The following is a 19,748-nucleotide window of genomic DNA, read 5'->3' as shown; positions in this document are numbered from 1 at the left end:
GTAAGGGAGAGAGACAATCTGTCAGGACAGGTAAGGTGAAAGACAATCTGTTAGGACAGGTAATGGTAAAGACAATCTGTCAGGACAGGTAATGGTAAAAACAATCTGTCAGGACAGGTAATGGTAAAGACAATCTGTCAGGACAGGTAATGAGAGAGACAATCTGTCAGGACAGGTAATGAGAGAGACAATCTGTCAGGACAGGTAATGAGAAAGACAATCTGTCAGGACAGGTAATAGAAGACAACTGTCAGACAGGTAATGGTAAAGACAATCTGTCAGGACAGGTATTGAGAGAGACAATCTGTCAGGACAGTAATACAGGTAATGAGAGAGACAATCTGTCAGGACAGGTAATGAGAGAGACAATCTGTCAGGACAGGTAAGGGTAAAGACAATCTGTCAGGACAGGGAATGAGAGAGACAATCTGTCAGGACAGGTAATGGTAAAGACAATCTGTCAGGACAGGAATACAGGTAATGAGAGGAGACAATCTGTCAGGACAGGTAATGAGAGAGACAGTCTGTCAGGAAGGACAGGTAATGGTAAAGACAATCTGTCAGGACAGGTAATGAGAGAGACAATCTGTCAGGACAGGTAAGGGTAAAGACAATCTGTCAGGACAGGTAAAGAGAGATACTATGTACCTGTCAGGAAGAATAATTGTTTTAATTTAGGGCAGCTGTTCCAATGTATTCCCACGAATAAAATAAATACACGTGATCGTGTCTCAATGTATTATTTTTTATTTTATTTAAATACAATTTATATTTCAGGCTTAGTTAAGGTCAATTTACAGTTCATTTACAGTGTACAAATGATTACAATGCTGTACCTGCCCCCTCCCTCACACCATCTGCTCTGACAAAAATAATTCTGGCAGCCAGTGTTGCCAAGGGCTACCTTGAAAACAATGTCGCAGGTGAAAATGTATTGGTCGCGGGTGTTGGGTTTTTGGGCTAATTCTAAACTGCACCGCGGCCACCATGGCATTTCTCTTAAAAATGTATATATTTAACGGTGACCTGCTGCTGCTGACTATCAGGCAGTGAGCAGGCTGTTACTGAGTGAGCAGGCTGTTTCTGAGTGAGCAGGCTGTTACTGAGTGAGCAGGCTGTTACTGAGTGAGCAGGCTGTTACTGAGTGAGTGAGTGAATGGTGGAGAAGAGGAGGGCTGGAGGGGTGTGTGTGAGTTGAGAGCACTGGTTGAGAGAGCGCTGCAGCTGAGTCAGGGAGACAGAGCAAGACCCGCGCATATAGTGACACATTTTTATCAGTTGTAGGTAGGCTATTTACACTGAACAAAAATATAAAACGCAACATGTAAAGTGTTGGTCCCATGTTTCATGAGGTGAAATAAAAGATCCCAGAAATGTTCCATACTCACAAAAGCTTATTTCTCTCAAATTTTGGCCACAAATTTGTCTACATCACAGTTAGTGAGCATTTCTCCTTTGTATTGCCAAGATAATCCATCCACCTGACAGGTGTGGCATATCAAGAAGCTGATTAAACAGCAGGATCATTACACAGGTGCACCTTGTGCTGGGGACAATAAAAGGCGACTCTAAAATGTGCCGTTTTGTCACACACAATGCCACAGATGTCTCAAGTTTTGAGGGAGCGTGAAATTGGCATGCTGACAGCAGGCATGTCGACCAGAGCTGTTACCAGAGAATTGAATGTTAATTTCTCTACCATAAACCGTATTCAACGTAGTTTTAAAGAATTTGGCAGTACATCCAACCGGCCTCACAACCGCAGACCACATGTATGGCATGGTTTGCTTTACCCCATGGCTGTGGTGGGGTTATCATATGGGGCAGGCATAAACCACAGACACAATTGCATTTTTGCGATACCGTGACGAGATTTTTTTTAAGGTATCTGTGATCAACAGATGCATATCTGTATTCCCAGTCATATGAAATCCACAGATTAGGGCCTAATGAATTTATTTCAATTGACTGATTACCTCATATGAACTGTAACTCAGTAAAATCTTTGAAATTGTTGCGCTTATATTTTTGTTCAGTATAGATTGGTCATTATGGTCGCCATTTTCCCATAAAACATAGTAACGCAATAGAGCTGATAAGAGCTGATATAACGGCGACCAAGCATTGGAAAAAACGACTTTAGGCGCACTAGAGCTCTTTAGATAAATTAGCTCAAAAAGGTGGTTTAAAGTAAACTGCATTCTAATGTCGACTTTTCTAACGGATAACGGTATCAAGCGAAGGGTTTTACTCTTGCTCAGTTCAGGGGTCTGGAGCACTGCACCATTGGAATGAATTGAAGTTATGGAACTCCCTCGCGTTCTTGTATTATGGGGGGGGTCCACAATGAAAATGACATTAAATGTGGCTAAAGACAAGCTACATTTGCATCGGTTGGCCAATCAAGTAGGCTATTCATTTATATGCCACTGTAAGTTATTGTAGCCTACCATTTGATACAATAAATATATATTGAAGTTACGATATTACTGGGGTCGTGGCAAATCAATTTGTGCCACATGTGTATCCTACCTGGAGCTGGCAAACGGATTGAATAAATAGCCTGTAACCGTTTGAGTTTGTTGTAGCCCTTGCGTTATTATGTAATTATTCATGGCCGTGTTTAATTAATTAAATTGGAAGTTATCAATTATGATCATGGTCACAGATCTATCATTCTCCATATTTAAATGTCAGTTTTATTGTGGACTTTTCCCTGAAATTAGATGTCATATCAGGGACTATAGGCTACCTACATCTGGCTCAGCAAACCATGGCAAAGTTGAATTGCAATTATAAACCCAGATTTTAGTCAGTAGTCTATGCGTATTTAAATAACAAGTCAATCGCGCAAATAATCAATTTATAGATGTTTGTAGTCTTAACATCTGGCCCACAATAACGGCACAATTGCCAGAAAAAAAGACTAACATTTGTTTCTTGTCCATCCAAGTGTTTCTTGCACAGAGATTGAGATCCTCTGTTCAACTTTTTAAAAATATTTATTTATTTCACCTTTATTTAACCAGGTAGGCTAGTTGAGAACACCTTTATTTAACCAGGTAGGCTAGTTGAGAACACCTTTATTTAACCAGGTAGGCTAGTTGAGAACAAGTTCTCATTTACAACTGCGACCTGGCCAAGATAAAGCAAAGCAGTTCGACACATACAACAACACAGAGTTACACATAGANGGCTAGTTGAGAACAAGTTCTCATTTACAACTGCGACCTGGCCAAGATAAAGCAAAGCAGTTCGACACATACAACAACACAGAGTTACACATAGAGTAAAACAAACATACAATCAATAATACAGTAGGAAGATCTATATACAGCATGTGCAAATGAGGTATCACTCAAACTCTGCTGTCGGATTGATCTATAGTTATGCACATGCGCAAACTGGAATTATTTAAGCAATAAGGCACAAGGGGGTGTGGTATATGGCCAATATACCATGGCTAAGGGCTGTTCTAAAAACACGATGCAACGCGGAGTGCCTGGACACAGCCCTTAGCCGTGGCCATATACCACAAACCCCAGGGGTGTCTTATTGCTATTATAAACTGGTTACCAACGTAATTTAAGCAGTAAAAAATAAATGCTCGAACCACCCAGTTTCGAAATATTTTTTMGGGGGCAAGTTTTAAGTCCTTGTGGGCGGGTTTTCAGAGGTCATTGGGCAAGAGCTTTTGCTAGACCTAGTAACCATGCACAATAGTATTCTAACCCTTTTAAGGTTTATTCCTAATAGGCCTACAGACATCTTGGGGGATCTTCTTGCCACCGTTAGTAAGCCTTGACTTCGTAATTTTACCGTTGTATTTTCCTTTGTGATGTGTTCTAAATTGCACTTTGGGAAAAGTGGCACTAGTATTACTAATAGAATGTGATTGATGAAAAACAAGTATAGGTGTGTGTCAATAAACTCAGGATTGTCAGGGTGAAAGATTAAGATGTTGTCAAGGGCAAGCAAAATTATGAACCAAAAACTGTAAAAGACATGAAGACATGGCCTAGTACCAGGTCTACATTCAATGCCGTGGTAAGGAGAACTACATTCTGCAACACCTAGTTAAGGCCTGCCATCGGAGTACAAGTTGTAAACACGGGTACATCATCCTCTCTCTACCTCCCATGTTTACACTATACTATCTGAAATCAGCGTCACCGGCCAAAAGCGGTCTGTTGATTAATCTGCATTGCAAACATCTACTGTAGGCTACACATGACGGCTGGTTGAGTAGTTAAATGAGCTACCTGACTTTTCGCTGGCATAGACATTAACACTGCGCACGTACAATGATTATTATAGCCGAATAGGCTAGCACCAGGAACAACGCAGTGACAGATGGCCTACTAAATAACCTTGCTAGATAATCGAATGTGTCAGGTTTATAGAGCCGGCTAGCAAAGCATGCATTGATTGAACTGCAGGAATAAAACACACTATCAACCAACAGCCGCCACCCAAAAACAAATTGAACCTTCTCACCTGTTTATTCCTACAAATAACGTCACACAAATTGCGAATGTAATCCGCAGGTTCGTCAGCAGATGAGAACGTTTACAATGTATTTTAGCAAGGATATTTTATACAAATCTTTGCTTTTTTCTCGCTTTCCCACCGTATTTCTAGTAGCCTATACACAACCTCCGGTTGCCAAGTGCACAGCAGCAAGCCACCAATCAAACGGGAGATATGCTGCCTGTTCACACCTACGACTGCGCATCCCGCGGTCCGCTCAACAACTTTCAGCTCGAACACAGTCAGCTCACGCAATTCATATATATTGTCACTTAGTCCCTTAATAACGGCATTGCAACTGTTTACATCCCTGGCAATTGCTTTCCCAGACATTATGTAGCATGTTCCAGCCATTAGATGCAGTGGAATAGAGGAAGACAATGGCAGGGAAGGGCATAACATCCCTTGGCAATTGGAAGGTGTGCCGTTTGTAGAACGAATATTTCTTAAGATTGACAAAATGCACAATTGCATAAGAAAGAACGTATACCCTGCCTTCAATGCTAAGACTTAATCATAAAGCCTCAATCTGAAAAATATCAGATTTTCTGATAATACATGTATAACCTAAAGCCATTGTACATATATATATATTTTAAGTCCCATTGGGTAAAATAAGGGTTGATTTTGGAGTTATTGCAGTATGCTTTGGGGGATATCACCTAGAAAGCTAAATATAATCGTTTCTGACACTATTTCCATTACACAAAGCATAATAATAATTAAAGCAATCCTCAAGAGAATTTCCTTGAACAATACTGAGGCAGCAAGGCAGGAGACAATCAGTGACCTTAGTTTCTTATGACTGGTTATTAGGGTTGCAACATCGTGGTAACTTTACCCAAATTCCTGGGTTTTCCAGAGACCCAGGTTGGAGGATACTGAATTTCCTGCATATTCCATTCTAAACTCTGGAACCTTCCAAAAGGGATTTCCAGAAAACCTGGGAAATGTTCAACCCTGATTATCCAGGGAGACTATTTTACATGACAATTGAGGAACGAACACTTGAGGACATGCTTCATTTTATTCAATGCAAAAGAGAAACAAACCACAACCTACAATGTTCGGCAGTAGGTTGAATGACAGCACAGCGTCTGATAAACAAAATGGAAGCAGTTCTTTGTCAGGAGGATGGAACTTACGGCAGCCCTGTACAACGTCCACTTATACCGATTTAAACAAATAGCCATTAATCTTGACCTTAAACAGCCAAATACAACAACTGTGACAGTGGTCCCACTGTAATATCCCTTTCTACAAAATTCCTGGAACTTCATAATAACGTGATAATAATCTTTACATTTCCAGAGACATATACAACTTGTCTTTTGGTAATTCCTTAAATATATCCCTGCGAAAAAAACAAACACCAAATGTGTGTGTATAGTATTTGTCGTCAGATATCTTCATCCCCAACCTTCATAAGTTGTTGCTCGAGGAGGCTCCTTTTGAGTAGTTTTAAGACAAAAGGAAAGTGTTGAAGACTCTACCCGTATGTACTAACAAAGTCGGTCACATTCTGCCTTCACGGGTCTCTAAAAAAGTACTTTATCAAAAGTACTTTATCATCTTACCAGCAGTATCCGAATGTGAATAACCTGGATGTCAAATCAGATATCCGAATGTAACTAGCCTAGGTGTCAAGACAGTCTTCCTAATTTTTCACTGTAGCTGTGTGTCAAGCAGTATCCTAATGTCACTGTAGCCTGGTGTCAAGCAGTATCCTAATGTAACTAGCCTGGTGTCAAGCCGTATCCTAATGTCACCGTAGCCTGGTGTCAAGCAGTATCCTAATGTCATCGTAGCCTGGTGTGAAGCAGTATCCTAATGTCATCGTAGCTTGGTGTGAAGCAGTATCCTAATGTAACTAGCCTGGTGTCAAGCAGTATCCTAATGTCATCGTAGCCTGGTGTCAAGCAGTATCCTAATGTCATCGTAGCCTGGTGGTCCAAGCAGTATCCTAATGTCCATCGTGTAGTCTGGTGTAAGCAGTATCCTAATGTCACTCGTACCTGTGTGTCAAGCAGTATCCTAATGTCACTGGCGCTGGTGTCAAGCAGTATTCCTAATGTCATCTGTAGCCTGTGTGAAAGCAGTATCTAATGTCAACCTGTAGCCTGGTGTCAAGCAGTATTCCTAATGTCACTGTAGCGTGTGTCAAGCAGTATCCTAATGTCCACGTCAGCCTGGTGTCAGAGCAGTACTACTGGTTCAGTAATGTCACGGTAGCCTGGGTGATCAGTCAATTTGACATTTGAGAATTTATAAAAGGAGAGATTTATGAAAACCGTTTTGAGGTCTACTATCAACTGAAACAGAAATTAACATAACTACTGTTTATCAGCCATTCCATTTTCAAGTACAAAATCTAAATCGCAATCCTTTTAAAACCATGTTCTATATAATGGATTTATGGCCACAATTGTAATAACTAAATCTTTAAACGTATTAACATTTTCAAATGGTCCAAATCATTACAGACAGACGTATCTGATATGTCACCAAATCTGGTTCCATTTGGTGACAATTGAAAGGAGATAAGCATCAGATTTTGAGTTTTATTTTGGTTTCACAAACCTGTTCTGAACCCACAGCATCAAGGAAGTTCAGTCTGGTTTAACACTTTAAGAGGAGGAATAAGCTAAAAAATATATATATAAATATAAATACACTTGGCGTAGTTGAGGAATATTATATATCGGACTTATTGTGTGGATAACACTAGCTGTACGTGTGGATAACACTAGCTGTATGTGTGGATAACACTAGCTGTATGTGTGGATAACACTAGCTGTACGTGTGGATAACACTAGCTGTACGTGTGGATAACACTAGCTGTACGTGTGGATAACACTAGCTGTATGCTTGCTGCAAGGTATTTTACTCTTCTTTTTTTTGGCCCTCAATCTTGTGTATAGCTTATGAAGACGTATGTTGCATTTGAACCCGAAAACATGAAGGAAAAAAAGCGTTCTCACCTTTAGCATAGAAAAGTCTCTAAGGTATAGTTTTACTGTCAGCTTATTGCACTGACATACAAAACAAAACAAAAAAACAAGCGTAAGGCCACACATTTGAACAGGTGAGTAACATTTTGTGCTTCAGTGTCCCAAATAAAACATTYTATGGTATTCATACCTTCTCCTTTTTGACTCTCTTTGGGCAACTCCCCCCCCCCACATACACACGCGTGCTGTAATAAAATGACTTGAAATCAGACAACCTCTTACACTAAAACAGATCAGTGACATTCATTTACACATATTAAATAGTGTTTTACATTCCAGTTGTGCATATCTTTAACTGAGTCCCCGTGTCCAGTTTGGAATTTCAAAAGGAAAATGGACAGGAATGAAAAAAGAGCGAGAGAGAGGGGGGAAAAAAGTACAAGAAGTATGTGTTCATCTAACTGGCATTGCAGGTGCTGAATCCTCATGGATATGTACAGTGAAGTGCAAATTGAATGTGGACTGTTCCATTTGAAGGGAAATGGCGGGGGAGGCTGGGAGTGTACGGTAAGTTCCATTAGGGCTTGGCAGGTAACACTTTCTTAGGGGTGGCTGGTTTCCTGGTTTGCCATAGGTGGCCGTGGATCGTGATGGCATCCACACTCGCCGACATGGTCTTGGCGGGAATCTGGCTGAACTGCTTCCTGTCCGAGTTGTACTTGAAGAGGCCCTCGATCATCTTGCTCATAATACTCTTGGGCCCGATGCCGATCAACTTGGTGGCCTCGTCCGTTTCGGGGCTGTATARGTACAGGGAGCGGAACTGGCAACCCCCGTCCCTGAACAACACCAGGAAGTTGTTGGCTTCTGATTTCTCCATTTCCTGCAAAAGCGAAGGAAAMAAATGATCATCATCATACAAGACAACAGACGTGTCATGATGACTTCATTGTGACCAGCTCTTGCTGCTTTAAAAAAAAAATGCAGTGACTTCTGAGGTAAAAATGTCAGTTGTCAAAAATATGAACACTAATCTGCATATTCTTAGTAAATAATCTAWTATAATTTGCCATTTAGCAGACTTTTATCCAACGCAACTTAAAGTCATGTAAATATCACCATGATCAAATGAAAAGCATTCATSTGAGAAGTTCCTTTATTGTATTGATGAGCTGTACATTAAGATGACCAACACTGTAGAAATAGAATGACCAGATTTACCTCCACAATCTTGTTCTTCTGACCTTCGTTGACCTTGCCCGCCAGGCAGCAGTGGGCTAGCGCGTTCTGGATGATATGCTTGTTCGATTTGGCACTCGGCTCCTTGTACAGTTTGGGCCCTGTGCACACCAAGGGGAAAAAGATGATCAATCGTCATAGCAACCACTCTACCAAGGGCCTCGGAGGTTGTGCCAGCAGTTTGTCAGTAAATAATTTATAGGCGTCATCTTAACATCCCTCGTCATGGAATCTCGAGACCAAGGGCCTTCTACGCTATCATCATCATCCTCATCTTGATAATTTCAGACTGAAATTTTGCTGAGTTCATTTCACTCTGTTTTACTTGTCTTAATAAGTCAAAAACAATCATTAATGCAGAACAATCATGGCATATATGCACATTAGATTCAACATGTTACTCAACCAAATGTGCAGAGAGTGGGGTTGCAAAAATTCCAGTAACTTTCCCAAAATTCCCTGGTTTCTTAGAAATTCCGGTTGGAAGATTCCTGGAATCGGGAGAGAATAAGCAGAAAATCTGGGAATCCMCCAACCTAGATTTCTGGAAAAGTTACCAGAATGTTGCTACCCTAGTGCAGAGTGACCAAAACATAACTCAAGCTGTTAGTGGTACTCTAATTTTAAATATGAAAATATGATAGCAATTTGGAATGATGAATCGGACACAAAATCAGATGTCTAAACAGCATGAAGTGTCCCGCAGTATTCAGAACTTCACAAAGCCAATCAAGATCAATTATAATACAGCTAATGAATGTGTCTTAGCGGTGATGAGGTGACCACCCACCGGTGTACTCAGTGTTTGATTTCACAGATGAGGCAGTGGAGCCATTCTCCCAATCGTCCTCCTCATTCCGGCTTCCAGATCGACAAGGGGACAGAAAACCATCTGCAGAATCAGGCCTGACACACACACACACACACTTAGGTCACCTCTCTCCACGGGTAAAGCGTTTTTACCTCATATGTAGGTAGAGTATAGCCTCTTCAAGGACTTCAGTACAGGCTATTTGTGTGCAAAGTACAAACAGTGTCTACCTTAAAAATGTGATAATCACTGACAGGGATGTGCTTTGTATATCAAGTACAAGCTTTCTAAAGAGCTCTACACAGTCGACGTAAACGGAGCCGTCGGAGGTCCGTTTGAGTCGCGTTCCAAAAATTCAGCCGCACAAAATGTACGTCGGCTCCGTTTTCTTYGACTTCAAACAACTGTGAAGCAATGTGATGAAATCAAGTCCTCTATGGGGAGAGTTACTACAAAACACCTATATCTCAACCAGCACATCTTATTGAGATAGACTTAGCACYGGGAAGAGGTGACAGTCTGTCAGTGAATGCAGCAAGTGGAATATAGGCAGGAATATTTCCTGTTTTGTGTAGAGAGGGTAAAAAGCATTAAAGCAGGGGTTGATGGTGAGATCTGACAAGGTCACAGTGAAGGGTTTTGGTGGGACCATGAGGCATCACATGGTTCATGTTCATTAGGCACCAAACGGATGAAAACGTTGCAAACGTGTTCCTTTGCGTGCCCTAATGAACATAAGACACTGGGCCAATACCAAGTCCAGGGTTAAGACTTGCCATAAGAACTCTCATTTTAGTKATTTAGCAGACACTCTTATCCAGAGCCACTTACAGTAGTGAGTCATACTGGTCCCCCGTGGGAATCGAACCCACAACCCTGGCATTGCAAGCGCCATGCTCTACCAACTGAGCTACACATGTACAGAAGCTGGGAGAGTGAGGTGGCTTCAGGGTTAAACTACTACACAGGAACTAACCTTCTCCTTCTCAGTGTAGGAGAGCTCAGTAAGAAGCACAGACTGCCAGAGTGTAAGCTGGCACTTCTGACAGTTCCAGAACATTAGGAGATCAAAGAGAGAGTATGTAAGAAACAGAGGGTGGGTAAAAAAAGAGGGTAGGTAAAAAAAGAGAGGGTAGGTAAGAAAAGAGGGGGTAGGTAAGAAAAGAGGGGGTAGGTAAGAAAGAGAGGGTCGGTAGGAAAGAGAGGGGTAGGTAAAAAAGAGAGGGTAGGTAAAAGAGAGAGAATGGGTAGGTAAAAAAGAGAGGGTAGGTAAAAAAGGAGGGTAGGTAAAAAGAGAGGGTAGGTAAAAAAGTGGAAGAGGGGTAGGTAATAAAGAGAGGGTTGGTAAAAAAGAGAGGGTAGGTAAGAAAAGAGGGGGTAGGTAAGAAAGAGGGGGTAGGTAGAAAGAGGAGGTTGGTAGGAAAGAGAGGGTCGGTAAAAAGAGGGTAGGTAAGAAGAGAGGGTAGGTAAAAAGAGGGGGTAGGTAAGAAAGAGAGGGTAGGTAAAAAGAGAGGTAGGTAAAAGAGGGGTAGGTAAGAAAGAGGGGTAGGTAAGAAAAGAGAGGGTAGGTAAAAAGAGGGTAGGTAAAAAGAGGGGTAGGTAAGAAGGGGGGTAGTTAAGAAAATACTAGTAAAAAGAGAGGGTAGGTAGAAAGAGAGGGTAGGTAAGAAGAGGGGTTAGGGTAAAAGAGGGGTAGGTAGAAGAGGGGTATGTATGAAAGAAGGTATGTATGAAAGAGGGTAGGTAAAAAAGAGAGGGTATGTATGAAAGAGGGGGTAGGTAGGAAAAGAAGAGTGCAGAGAATATAGAACGTGTTAGCTAGGTTAAAAGCTGTTGGCTGGAGAAGGGGGTTAACAAAGCAGGTCAGAAGTGATACTCAAGTTCAATGAAACAGTGTCAATAGTGTAATTTTAGGATGAATCCTAATTTCCATTTAAGTCAAATTTGCACTTTGTCTCCCATTGACATAAATGCATGGCTACGTGAAAATTCAAATTCAAAGTGGAAGTTAGGATTCACCACTTAGAGTAGAAGAAATGTTAAGATGAAATTCAAGTAGCTCTACATATGCATAATTGTCCTATACTGTAAACAGAAAGGAGTCTTACCTTGGGGTTCTCTTCTCAGATTGCACAGTGTCGCTGTCCCGCAGGTTGAAAGAGYCCAGAGACAAGCTGTCTCCCAGGTTGAGAGAGGCCAGAGACAAGCTGGGCACTGAAAAAACACGAGGTCGTGAACCTAGATGTGAAACACAAGTTTGGCCAAAGACTGGACCACACAGTTACACCAACGATCACAACACGATGCCGTCCGTCACACTTTGTGCCCACCTTGTCACGGCTATCTGCAGCATCATCTGATGTGCACAAACACACCTCCTGTATGGCTCATTCAATTTGACAAGAATTTGATTTTGAGTTCACTTTCATAGTTAAAAAACYGACATTGGTTACCTAGGAACCCACCCAGAGCCCACATAGCAAAATGAAGTGTCTTTGCCAGACTACCAGAGATCGATTCATGCAACACATTACAAGATCAAATGAGTCAAATTGGTTTGGCAAAGCAGTTAAGAAATCCGTCAGGGTTAACTACTGCATTTAAAATAAGATGCTTTCACAAGGAAGCAATGCAAAAGGTTAGTAGTACTAGTAGTACTAGTAGTTGGTATGCAGATCTCTACTACAACTAGAACAGTCTCTAGTCTGCCATAAGAAGCCATGCTGAGCTGCAGAGAAACAGTGTTTTATCACAGGAGGCACTGAGCTGCAGAGAAACAGTGTTTTACCACAGGAGGCACTGAGCTGCAGAGAAACAGTGTTTTATCACAGGAGGCACTGAGCTGCAGAGAAACAGTGTTTTATCACAGTTGGCACAAAGCTAGCTGTGGTGGCATGCTCAGGCACAATCACCACACCACCATTGACTCCTGACTCTTGAGAGAGGTCGTCTCCACGGTTACCTGCTGCCCTGGCCGGGGTTCTGGAGGAGTCCATGCTGTCCCGGTGGGTGGACCTGGGCCGGGCTCTCCTATGCTTGGCACCGGACGGCCGCTGCTGCTGCTTTATCACCGTGTCCATGTCCTCCGTGAGCTTGAGCTGCTTCCTCCTCAGGTACTCCTGCTTGATGAACTCCCGGCGAGTTTTCTCATCTTCCTTCCTCACGTGCTCTTCCTCCGCTTTCACTCTGAGAGGAAGAGGAATGGTCATTTATGAGCGTCAATAGAAGACAGTAGATTATACTAGATGAAGAACAGCTAAAACTATGACCGGGACGTAATCATACATAAACTATGGGATGTAATTGTTCCTAGTATGAAACCAAACCATTAGTAGTAAATGTACTTCAATCCATTACATCACCATTTGATGTACTTTGACAAATACAATTTGAATAATTAACATTTAAAAGGCATGATACAATGTGTGACAGGCTTTTAAAACAACTTTTTTGTTTTGTTTAAGTTTACTCTACAATCAAGTGGGAGTGTCTGGATGTGTGTTTGCATATATGTATGAGAGCACGTGTGTGTGGTGGAAGGGAATACATAGTATGTACCGTGACTCCTCCTTCTTCCGCTCTAGCTCCGCCTCCTGCTGCAGCTTCTTCTGCTGCGTTTCCTTGTCCCTCTTCAGCCTCTTCTCCAGGAGAGCAGCCCTCTTCTGAGCCATGTTGTCTTCCCCGTTCCCATCACCCTGGGGACAGAGACACACAGTCAGTTACAGCCAGGAACCCACTACAGGGTCACATTCAGAAAACTTGTATGTAAGAACAAACATGACATGTAGAATAAGGAATCACATTGTCTCTATTCATGGAATTTCTATCTGCTACGTAGGACACAGTTTGGCTACTGAACGTGGTCCAGGAATTCCCTGGCTAATGTGAGGTGTTGTTTTTTTCCCCCTGGTACATTTAAAAGGAGCAGTTTCACAGACCAAGATTATACAGTACCTATTCCTCTGGACTGAAAATCCCTTTAAGTGGAGACTCCCCTGAACATGCTAGCACTGTCAATGGAGACTTTTAATTGATCTGCCGCTCTTTAATTATTTGTTATTCTTATCTTTTTCTTTTTTTGGGGGGGGGGGGGGGGTATTTTCTTAACACTGTATTGTTGGTTAAGGGCTTGTAAGTAAGCATTTCACTGTATTCGGGCGCATATGACAAATACAATTTGATTGAGCATGGTTTTTAGTCTAAGAGTCTGAGCAATGTTCTCTTGTTGAGTGTATTAAAGCAATTTTACAACTAAACTTTGAACGGTGCTCTCTCTAATAGCATCCCTGTACTGACCAATATTTCTTACTATAGCACACTCAAGATCCAATACCATGTGCAAAAAAACAGATAATTTGATTTCAATGTGACCTCATCACAACTATKCTACAACTAGCTCAACATCTCTGCCAACCCACTTCTCAGCAGCTGCATTTTAATAATTCACAAGCTCCAGTTCCCTGACCTAGATGAAGCCACAGACGACTGGCTAGTTTACCGTCCTCACAATAGGAAGAACCATGTTGTCCTCAGCCCGACCTATTTAAAGAGCCATTCCTCATGTGTTTCCTTTCCAAAAGTGTTTCCTTTCCAAAAAACAAAGATGGCTGCCAACAGAACCAAAGCAAATTGCTTTGTCATAGAACTGGGACACAGGTTTTTATCAATTACTTAGGAAAATAGTCATTTTTGGCAGCCAAATGTCCAAAATCTGTCATTTACACACTGATGTAAGGGCTATTGTTTTGGAGATTATTCAGATGGGAAATATTCCCCAACATTAAAGCCATTCCAACTGTACAGTGAGTGAATACAGTTGAAATAGCAACTGTATTAAAAAGGCTATACAGAACATTTGCCTCTGGGGACACTCTTGAGCCAAAAGGGGTTCTTTAAATGGACAGAAATATTGAAATGACCAGTAATGGGTGGAAAAGAGCATACATGGAAACCATGTATTTGATACCATTCCATTTATTCCGCTCCAGCCATTACCACGAGCTCATCCTCCCCAATTAAGGTGCCACCAACCTCCTGTATCTCACAACTATTAGCAACTAAACTTCCATAGTGGTATCTTATAACTTCCTACCTTAAAGAAAAAGCCACAGGACATTTTCTCGTCATCGCCATAGGTCCCCTGCATGTCTTCACTCTCCTCCATCCCCTRTCCCTCCAGGGGCTTGAACACGTACAGAGGCACCTCAATCAGATTGCTTCTGGCCTGGCCAAACATGTCTGAGATAAAGGGGGTCTCTGTGGGGGTGACCGTAAAGGACTCTTTCACTGGCTGGGCCAGCACTTCAGATACGGTCGACACTATTATGGGTTTAATCTCCTCTATTTTGTACTTGTGCTTCTTCTCCTCCATTTCCTTCTCCTCCGCATCATCCTTCTTGGAAATCTCTAGTGTCCCTGGTTGTGTTCTYTGGTTGTTTTTGGCTGGGGAGGAGGGTGACGATGCACTAACAGCCTCTCTCTCTGGGGATAGCACATGCTCAGTGTCCCTGTCTCCGGTCTCAGGGGTTTCACCGGTGGGTTTGTCCCCCATGTAGGTGAAGGCCATGGCCTGACATGGGGAGAAACGGCGCAGGCGGGGGAGGCTGTCCACAGACTGGGGCGCCGTCAGGCAGCGGTTATAGGGGGCCAGCTTAAGCTCGCTGGGGCGCGGCGTGCGGGGGTTCCGTGAGTGGAAGGAGGCCGACTTCCTCTTGATGCTGGTGGGCGAGTGGTGGGCGGAGCGGGGCGAGTCTGCCGGGGAGGGCGAGTCGGAGGAGCGGACAGAGGCGCGAGCATATTTCTGGGGTGAGGGCTGGGTCTCGGGAGGGGGAATGACCCAGGCCTGTTGTTGCCGTTGTTCCCTCATGGCCATGATGACCTCCTGCTGCTGGGCCAGGCGCTGCATCTCCATCTGCAGGAAGCCCAGTGAGTGGTTGAGCTTCTCCATGGAGCGTGTGTAGTTCGCTAGATCCACCTCGCTGGGACCTTGACCTCCCTCTTCTCCCGTGCTTCTTCCTGGGGATTTCAGCCAGCAGATCCCGAAGGGCGCCTGCCCCTGCTCGGCCCCGTCAGGCGTGTCCGTTTTGCTCCTCTCAGTTTTCCTCTCCTTCTCTGCAGTCATCTTACCCCTTTCCTCCTCTCCTCCTCCTACTGAGGCACCGTCGGCCTTCCTCTTGACCACGTCCAGGAAAGCGGAGTGGTCCATCCTCTGGCGGTGAAGCGTAAACGCTGCCTCCACCTTCTTCTTCTGCGTCTCAATGGCTTTTCGCTTCTCCTCCAGGCGCATGCGCAGCTGAACCATCTCTGTTGCCATGGCCTGAGCCAGGTCACTAGGCGGAGGGGCCTGCGCTGGCCCAGTGGGAGGGGCTTGGGTAAGGGGCATGCTCTGTTGATGAACGGGGCTGTGCTCTGGAGTGGGTGCCCAGGAGACGGACAGGGGGAGGCCCAGTTCCGAGCCCTCGGGGGTGGTCTTGAGGGAGCTGCCGCCCCCGCTGCTGCTGCTTCTTCTTCTCCCTGATTCGGGGTTGCCGAGCTTCCGGAACTTCTGCTCTGCGAAGCTGGTCATCTTGATGCCGGAGCTAGTGGAGGGAGATTTGCCATAGCTTGAGCTGCTGGGGCAGGGACTGTGTGTGTCCATGTCTAGCTCCATGCTTGTAGCTTCCCCCAGCGAAGAGTCCTCGTCCAGCATCTCGGCGATGTCCTCCGTCCTCAAGTGGATGTCTGTGTCCACCTCTGTGGTGTTCAGTGAGTCCAGGTCCATGTTCTCCTGTTGGGCCTTAGGGTCCAGGCCGACTACACCTCTGCCCCGGTTTTGAATGTGCAGGAAAAAGACATGGCTGATACCCTCCGTCAGGGGGCATTGTGGGGGCTTCCTCCCGGTGTTGTGGATGATCTGGAGGGCCTCCTCCATGCTGGGGATGGCTGCGCCTTTTCCATGCCCATCCAGGGCTGATGAGCCATTGGGTTGAGGTCTGCCAGGCTGTCTTGGCAGATCGGGGCCTGCTAGGCTGTCCGGGCAGCCCTCCTCCTCAATGCCCACGCCCTGCCCATTGATGGGCTGGAAGGACAMGTTCCTCTTCATGCCCCGGGGCATTTGGTGGACCTTGAAGCCCTCTGTGCTGGTAGAGCGAGTCATGCCATGGCCGGGGGGAGTAGACGTCTGGGTGTCCTCTTTGTCGAAGGGAATGTCGTAGGATACCCCGTAAGGCCCGGACCTGGTAAAAACAAACAGTCCATCCATCCATCCACTGTTGTGTGTGTAGTGCTTTTAATAATCCTACAGGCCAAAAACTAAGACGCAACTAACCAGTGTAATTTAAGCATAACAGGGGTACGATTTCACATCAGAAACATCCTACTCATATACCAAACAATAATGTCAATTTATTCACATAGTCCATGACACTCACCTTTTCTCCTTGGGCCAGGTTCCCACGCAGCCATCCACAAAGGACATTGAGGTGGATCTCTTKATTTCACCTGGATGATGAGAATGAACAAAATAAACATCTCATATCAGATATAAGGGACTCCATTCAAATGTTTATTAATGTTGAAAGCCAAACGTTTGAAGTGATCTTGTTACCTGAGTTCCTAGGTTGAGGCCGGAGAGGCAGACTAGAGAGAGAGAGAGACATTTAGAAAATTAGATTGACAATCATGAAAACTTAAATGAAAGTTAAAAAAAAAAGCTTTGGCCTCATAGCTTGAGCAATATATCATGTATGTCCAACACTGAATACCATTCCAGATAAATTTGCATAACCTCTATCCAATATCTCCTGTAGTTGCTGTAGCTTTTAAAACAGATAACCACGTCGAAATAATCCAGGTCAGAAGAGCTAGGGCGTACTGTATTGTACTGTACTGAGCTGAGCTAAACTGTACTGAACTGAGCTAAACTGTGTTGAACTAAACTGTACTGAACTGAGCTGAGCTGTATTGTACTGAACTGACCTCACCTAAGTAATAGAATGTGTGCTACTGCTGTTCTATTGTAGTCGTTAGGTCATTATTGTTCAAAGACAATGTTTTCTTCATAATGACTAGTCTCTTCCCACAGTGGAGCATGCAGGACACCTTGGGTCTGGCGAGAGAGACCAGACTTCTCAATTATCAAACACAACATGTAAAGTGTTTGTCCCATGTTTCATGAGGTGAAATAAAAGATCCCAGAAATGTTCCATATGCACAAAAAAAAAGTATTTCTCTCAAATTTTGTGCACACATTTGTTTACATCTTTGTTAGTGAGCATCTCTCCTTTGCCAAGATAATCCATCCACCTGACAGGTGTGGCATATCAAGAAGCCGATTAAACGGCATGATCATTACACAGGTCCACCTTGTGCTGGGGACAGTAAAAGGCCACTAAAATGTGCAGTTTTGTCACACAACACAATGCTACAGATGTTTCAAGTTTTTAGGGAGTGTGCAATTAGAATGCTGACTGCAGGAATGTCCACCAAAGCTGTTGCCAGAGAATTGAATGTTAATTTCTCTACCATAAGCCGACTCCAATGTCATTTTAGAGAATTTGGCAGTAAGTCCAACCAGCTTCACAATCGCAGACCATGCATAACCACGCCAGCCCAGGACCTTCACATCCGTGTTATTCACCTGCGGGATCATCTGAGCCCAGCCACCTGGACTGCTGATGAAACTGAGGAGTATTTCTGTCTGTACCTTTTTGTGGGGGAAAACACATTCTGATTGGCTGGGCCTGGCTCCTCAGTGGGTGGGCCTATGTTCTCTAAGGCCCACCCATGGCTGCAACCCTGCCCATAGATGAATTAGTTATTTAAATTGTGTTCTTGGGGACGTTCAATGCTGCAGACATTTTTTGGTACCCTTCCCCAGATCTGTGCCTCGACACAATTCCTTCGACCTCGTGGCTTTGTTTTTGCTCTGACATGCACTGTCAACTGTGGGACCTTATATAGACAGGTGTGCGCCTTTCCAAATCATGTCCAATCAATTGAATTTACCACAAGTGGACTCCAATCAAGTTGTAGAAACATCTCAAGGATGATCAATGGAAACAGGATGCACCTGAGCTCAATTTCGAGTCTCATAGCAAAGGGTCTGAATACTTACATAAATAAGGTGTCTGTTCTAAAAACCTGTTTTTGCTTTGTCATTATTGTCTGTAGATTACTGAGTAAAAAAAAAAAAAATTTTTTTAGAATAAGGCTGTAACGTAACAAAATGTGGGAAAAGTCAAGGGGTCTGAATACTTTCCGAAGGAACTAAATATATTGTATTTGCCATTTAGCAGACACTTTTATCCAAAGGGACTTACAGTACACTCTTAGAAACAAGGGTTCCTAAAGGGCTCTTTGGCTGTCCCCATAGGAGAACCCTTTTTGGTTCCAGGTAGAACCCTTTTTGGTTCCAGGTAGAACTATTTTGGGTTCCATGTAGAACCCTCTGTGGAAAGGGTTCTACATCAAATAAAGTTGTATTCGTCACATACGCCGAATACAACAGGTTAACCAACAATGCAACATTTTAAAAAGTAAGAAACATTTGCAATAACAATAACGAGGTTATATACAAGGAGTACCGGAACCGGGTCAATGAGTTAGTCGAGGTATTTGAGGTTATATGTACATGTAGGTAGAGGTAAAGTGACTATGCATAGATAATAAACAGTGACTAGCAGCAGTGTATGTAAAGAGTGTGAAGGAATGTGAATGTATGCGTGTTTGTGGGGCGTAAATATGCGTGTGTGTGTGTGTGTGTGTGTGTGTGTGTGTGTGTGTTGGAGTGTCAGTGTAGTATGTGTGCGTGTGTGTGTATGTGTGTATGTGTTGGAGTATCAGTATAGTATGTGTGAGTGTATGGTTAGAGTCTAGTGAGTGTACATCGAGCCTGTGCAAGAGAGTCAGTGCAAATAGTCCGGGTAGCCATTTAATTAACTGTTCAGCAGTCTTACGGCTTGGCGGTAGAAGCAGATCAGGAGCCTTTTGGTCCTAGACTTGGCGCTCCGGTACCGCTTGCCGTGCGGTAGCAGAGAAAACAGTCTATGACTTGGGTGGCTGGAGTCTTTGACAATTTTTAGGTCATTCCTCTGACACCACCGGGTATAGAGGTCGGCCCCAGTGCTGTACTGGGCCCTACACACTACCCTCTGGGCCCTACACACTACCCTCTGGGCCCTACACACTACCCTCTGGGCCCTACACACTACCCTCTGGGCCCTACACACTACCCTCTG

General features: G+C 43.7%; 1 protein-coding gene across 1 annotated transcript in view; it reads right to left on the bottom strand.

The window, feature by feature from the left end:
* Window positions 1-7,292: 7,292 nt before the first annotated feature.
* The window catches only part of LOC111952664 (calmodulin-regulated spectrin-associated protein 2-like), a 58,080-nt gene continuing 45,624 nt past the window's right edge, over window positions 7,293-19,748 (bottom strand). Inside the window, 9 exon segments of the mRNA XM_023971556.2 lie at window positions 7,293-8,364; window positions 8,703-8,821; window positions 9,511-9,626; window positions 11,640-11,745; window positions 12,494-12,717; window positions 13,090-13,226; window positions 14,624-16,745; window positions 16,941-17,010; window positions 17,117-17,148. Of these exon segments, the coding sequence (XP_023827324.2) occupies window positions 8,059-8,364; window positions 8,703-8,821; window positions 9,511-9,626; window positions 11,640-11,745; window positions 12,494-12,717; window positions 13,090-13,226; window positions 14,624-16,745; window positions 16,941-17,010; window positions 17,117-17,148 (3,232 nt within the window). The 3' untranslated portion in view covers window positions 7,293-8,058.

This window comes from Salvelinus sp. IW2-2015, linkage group LG26, assembly GCF_002910315.2.
Source record: "Salvelinus sp. IW2-2015 linkage group LG26, ASM291031v2, whole genome shotgun sequence".
Taxonomy (NCBI): domain Eukaryota; kingdom Metazoa; phylum Chordata; class Actinopteri; order Salmoniformes; family Salmonidae; genus Salvelinus; species Salvelinus sp. IW2-2015.
This window is presented reverse-complemented; position numbering and strand designations above follow the sequence as displayed.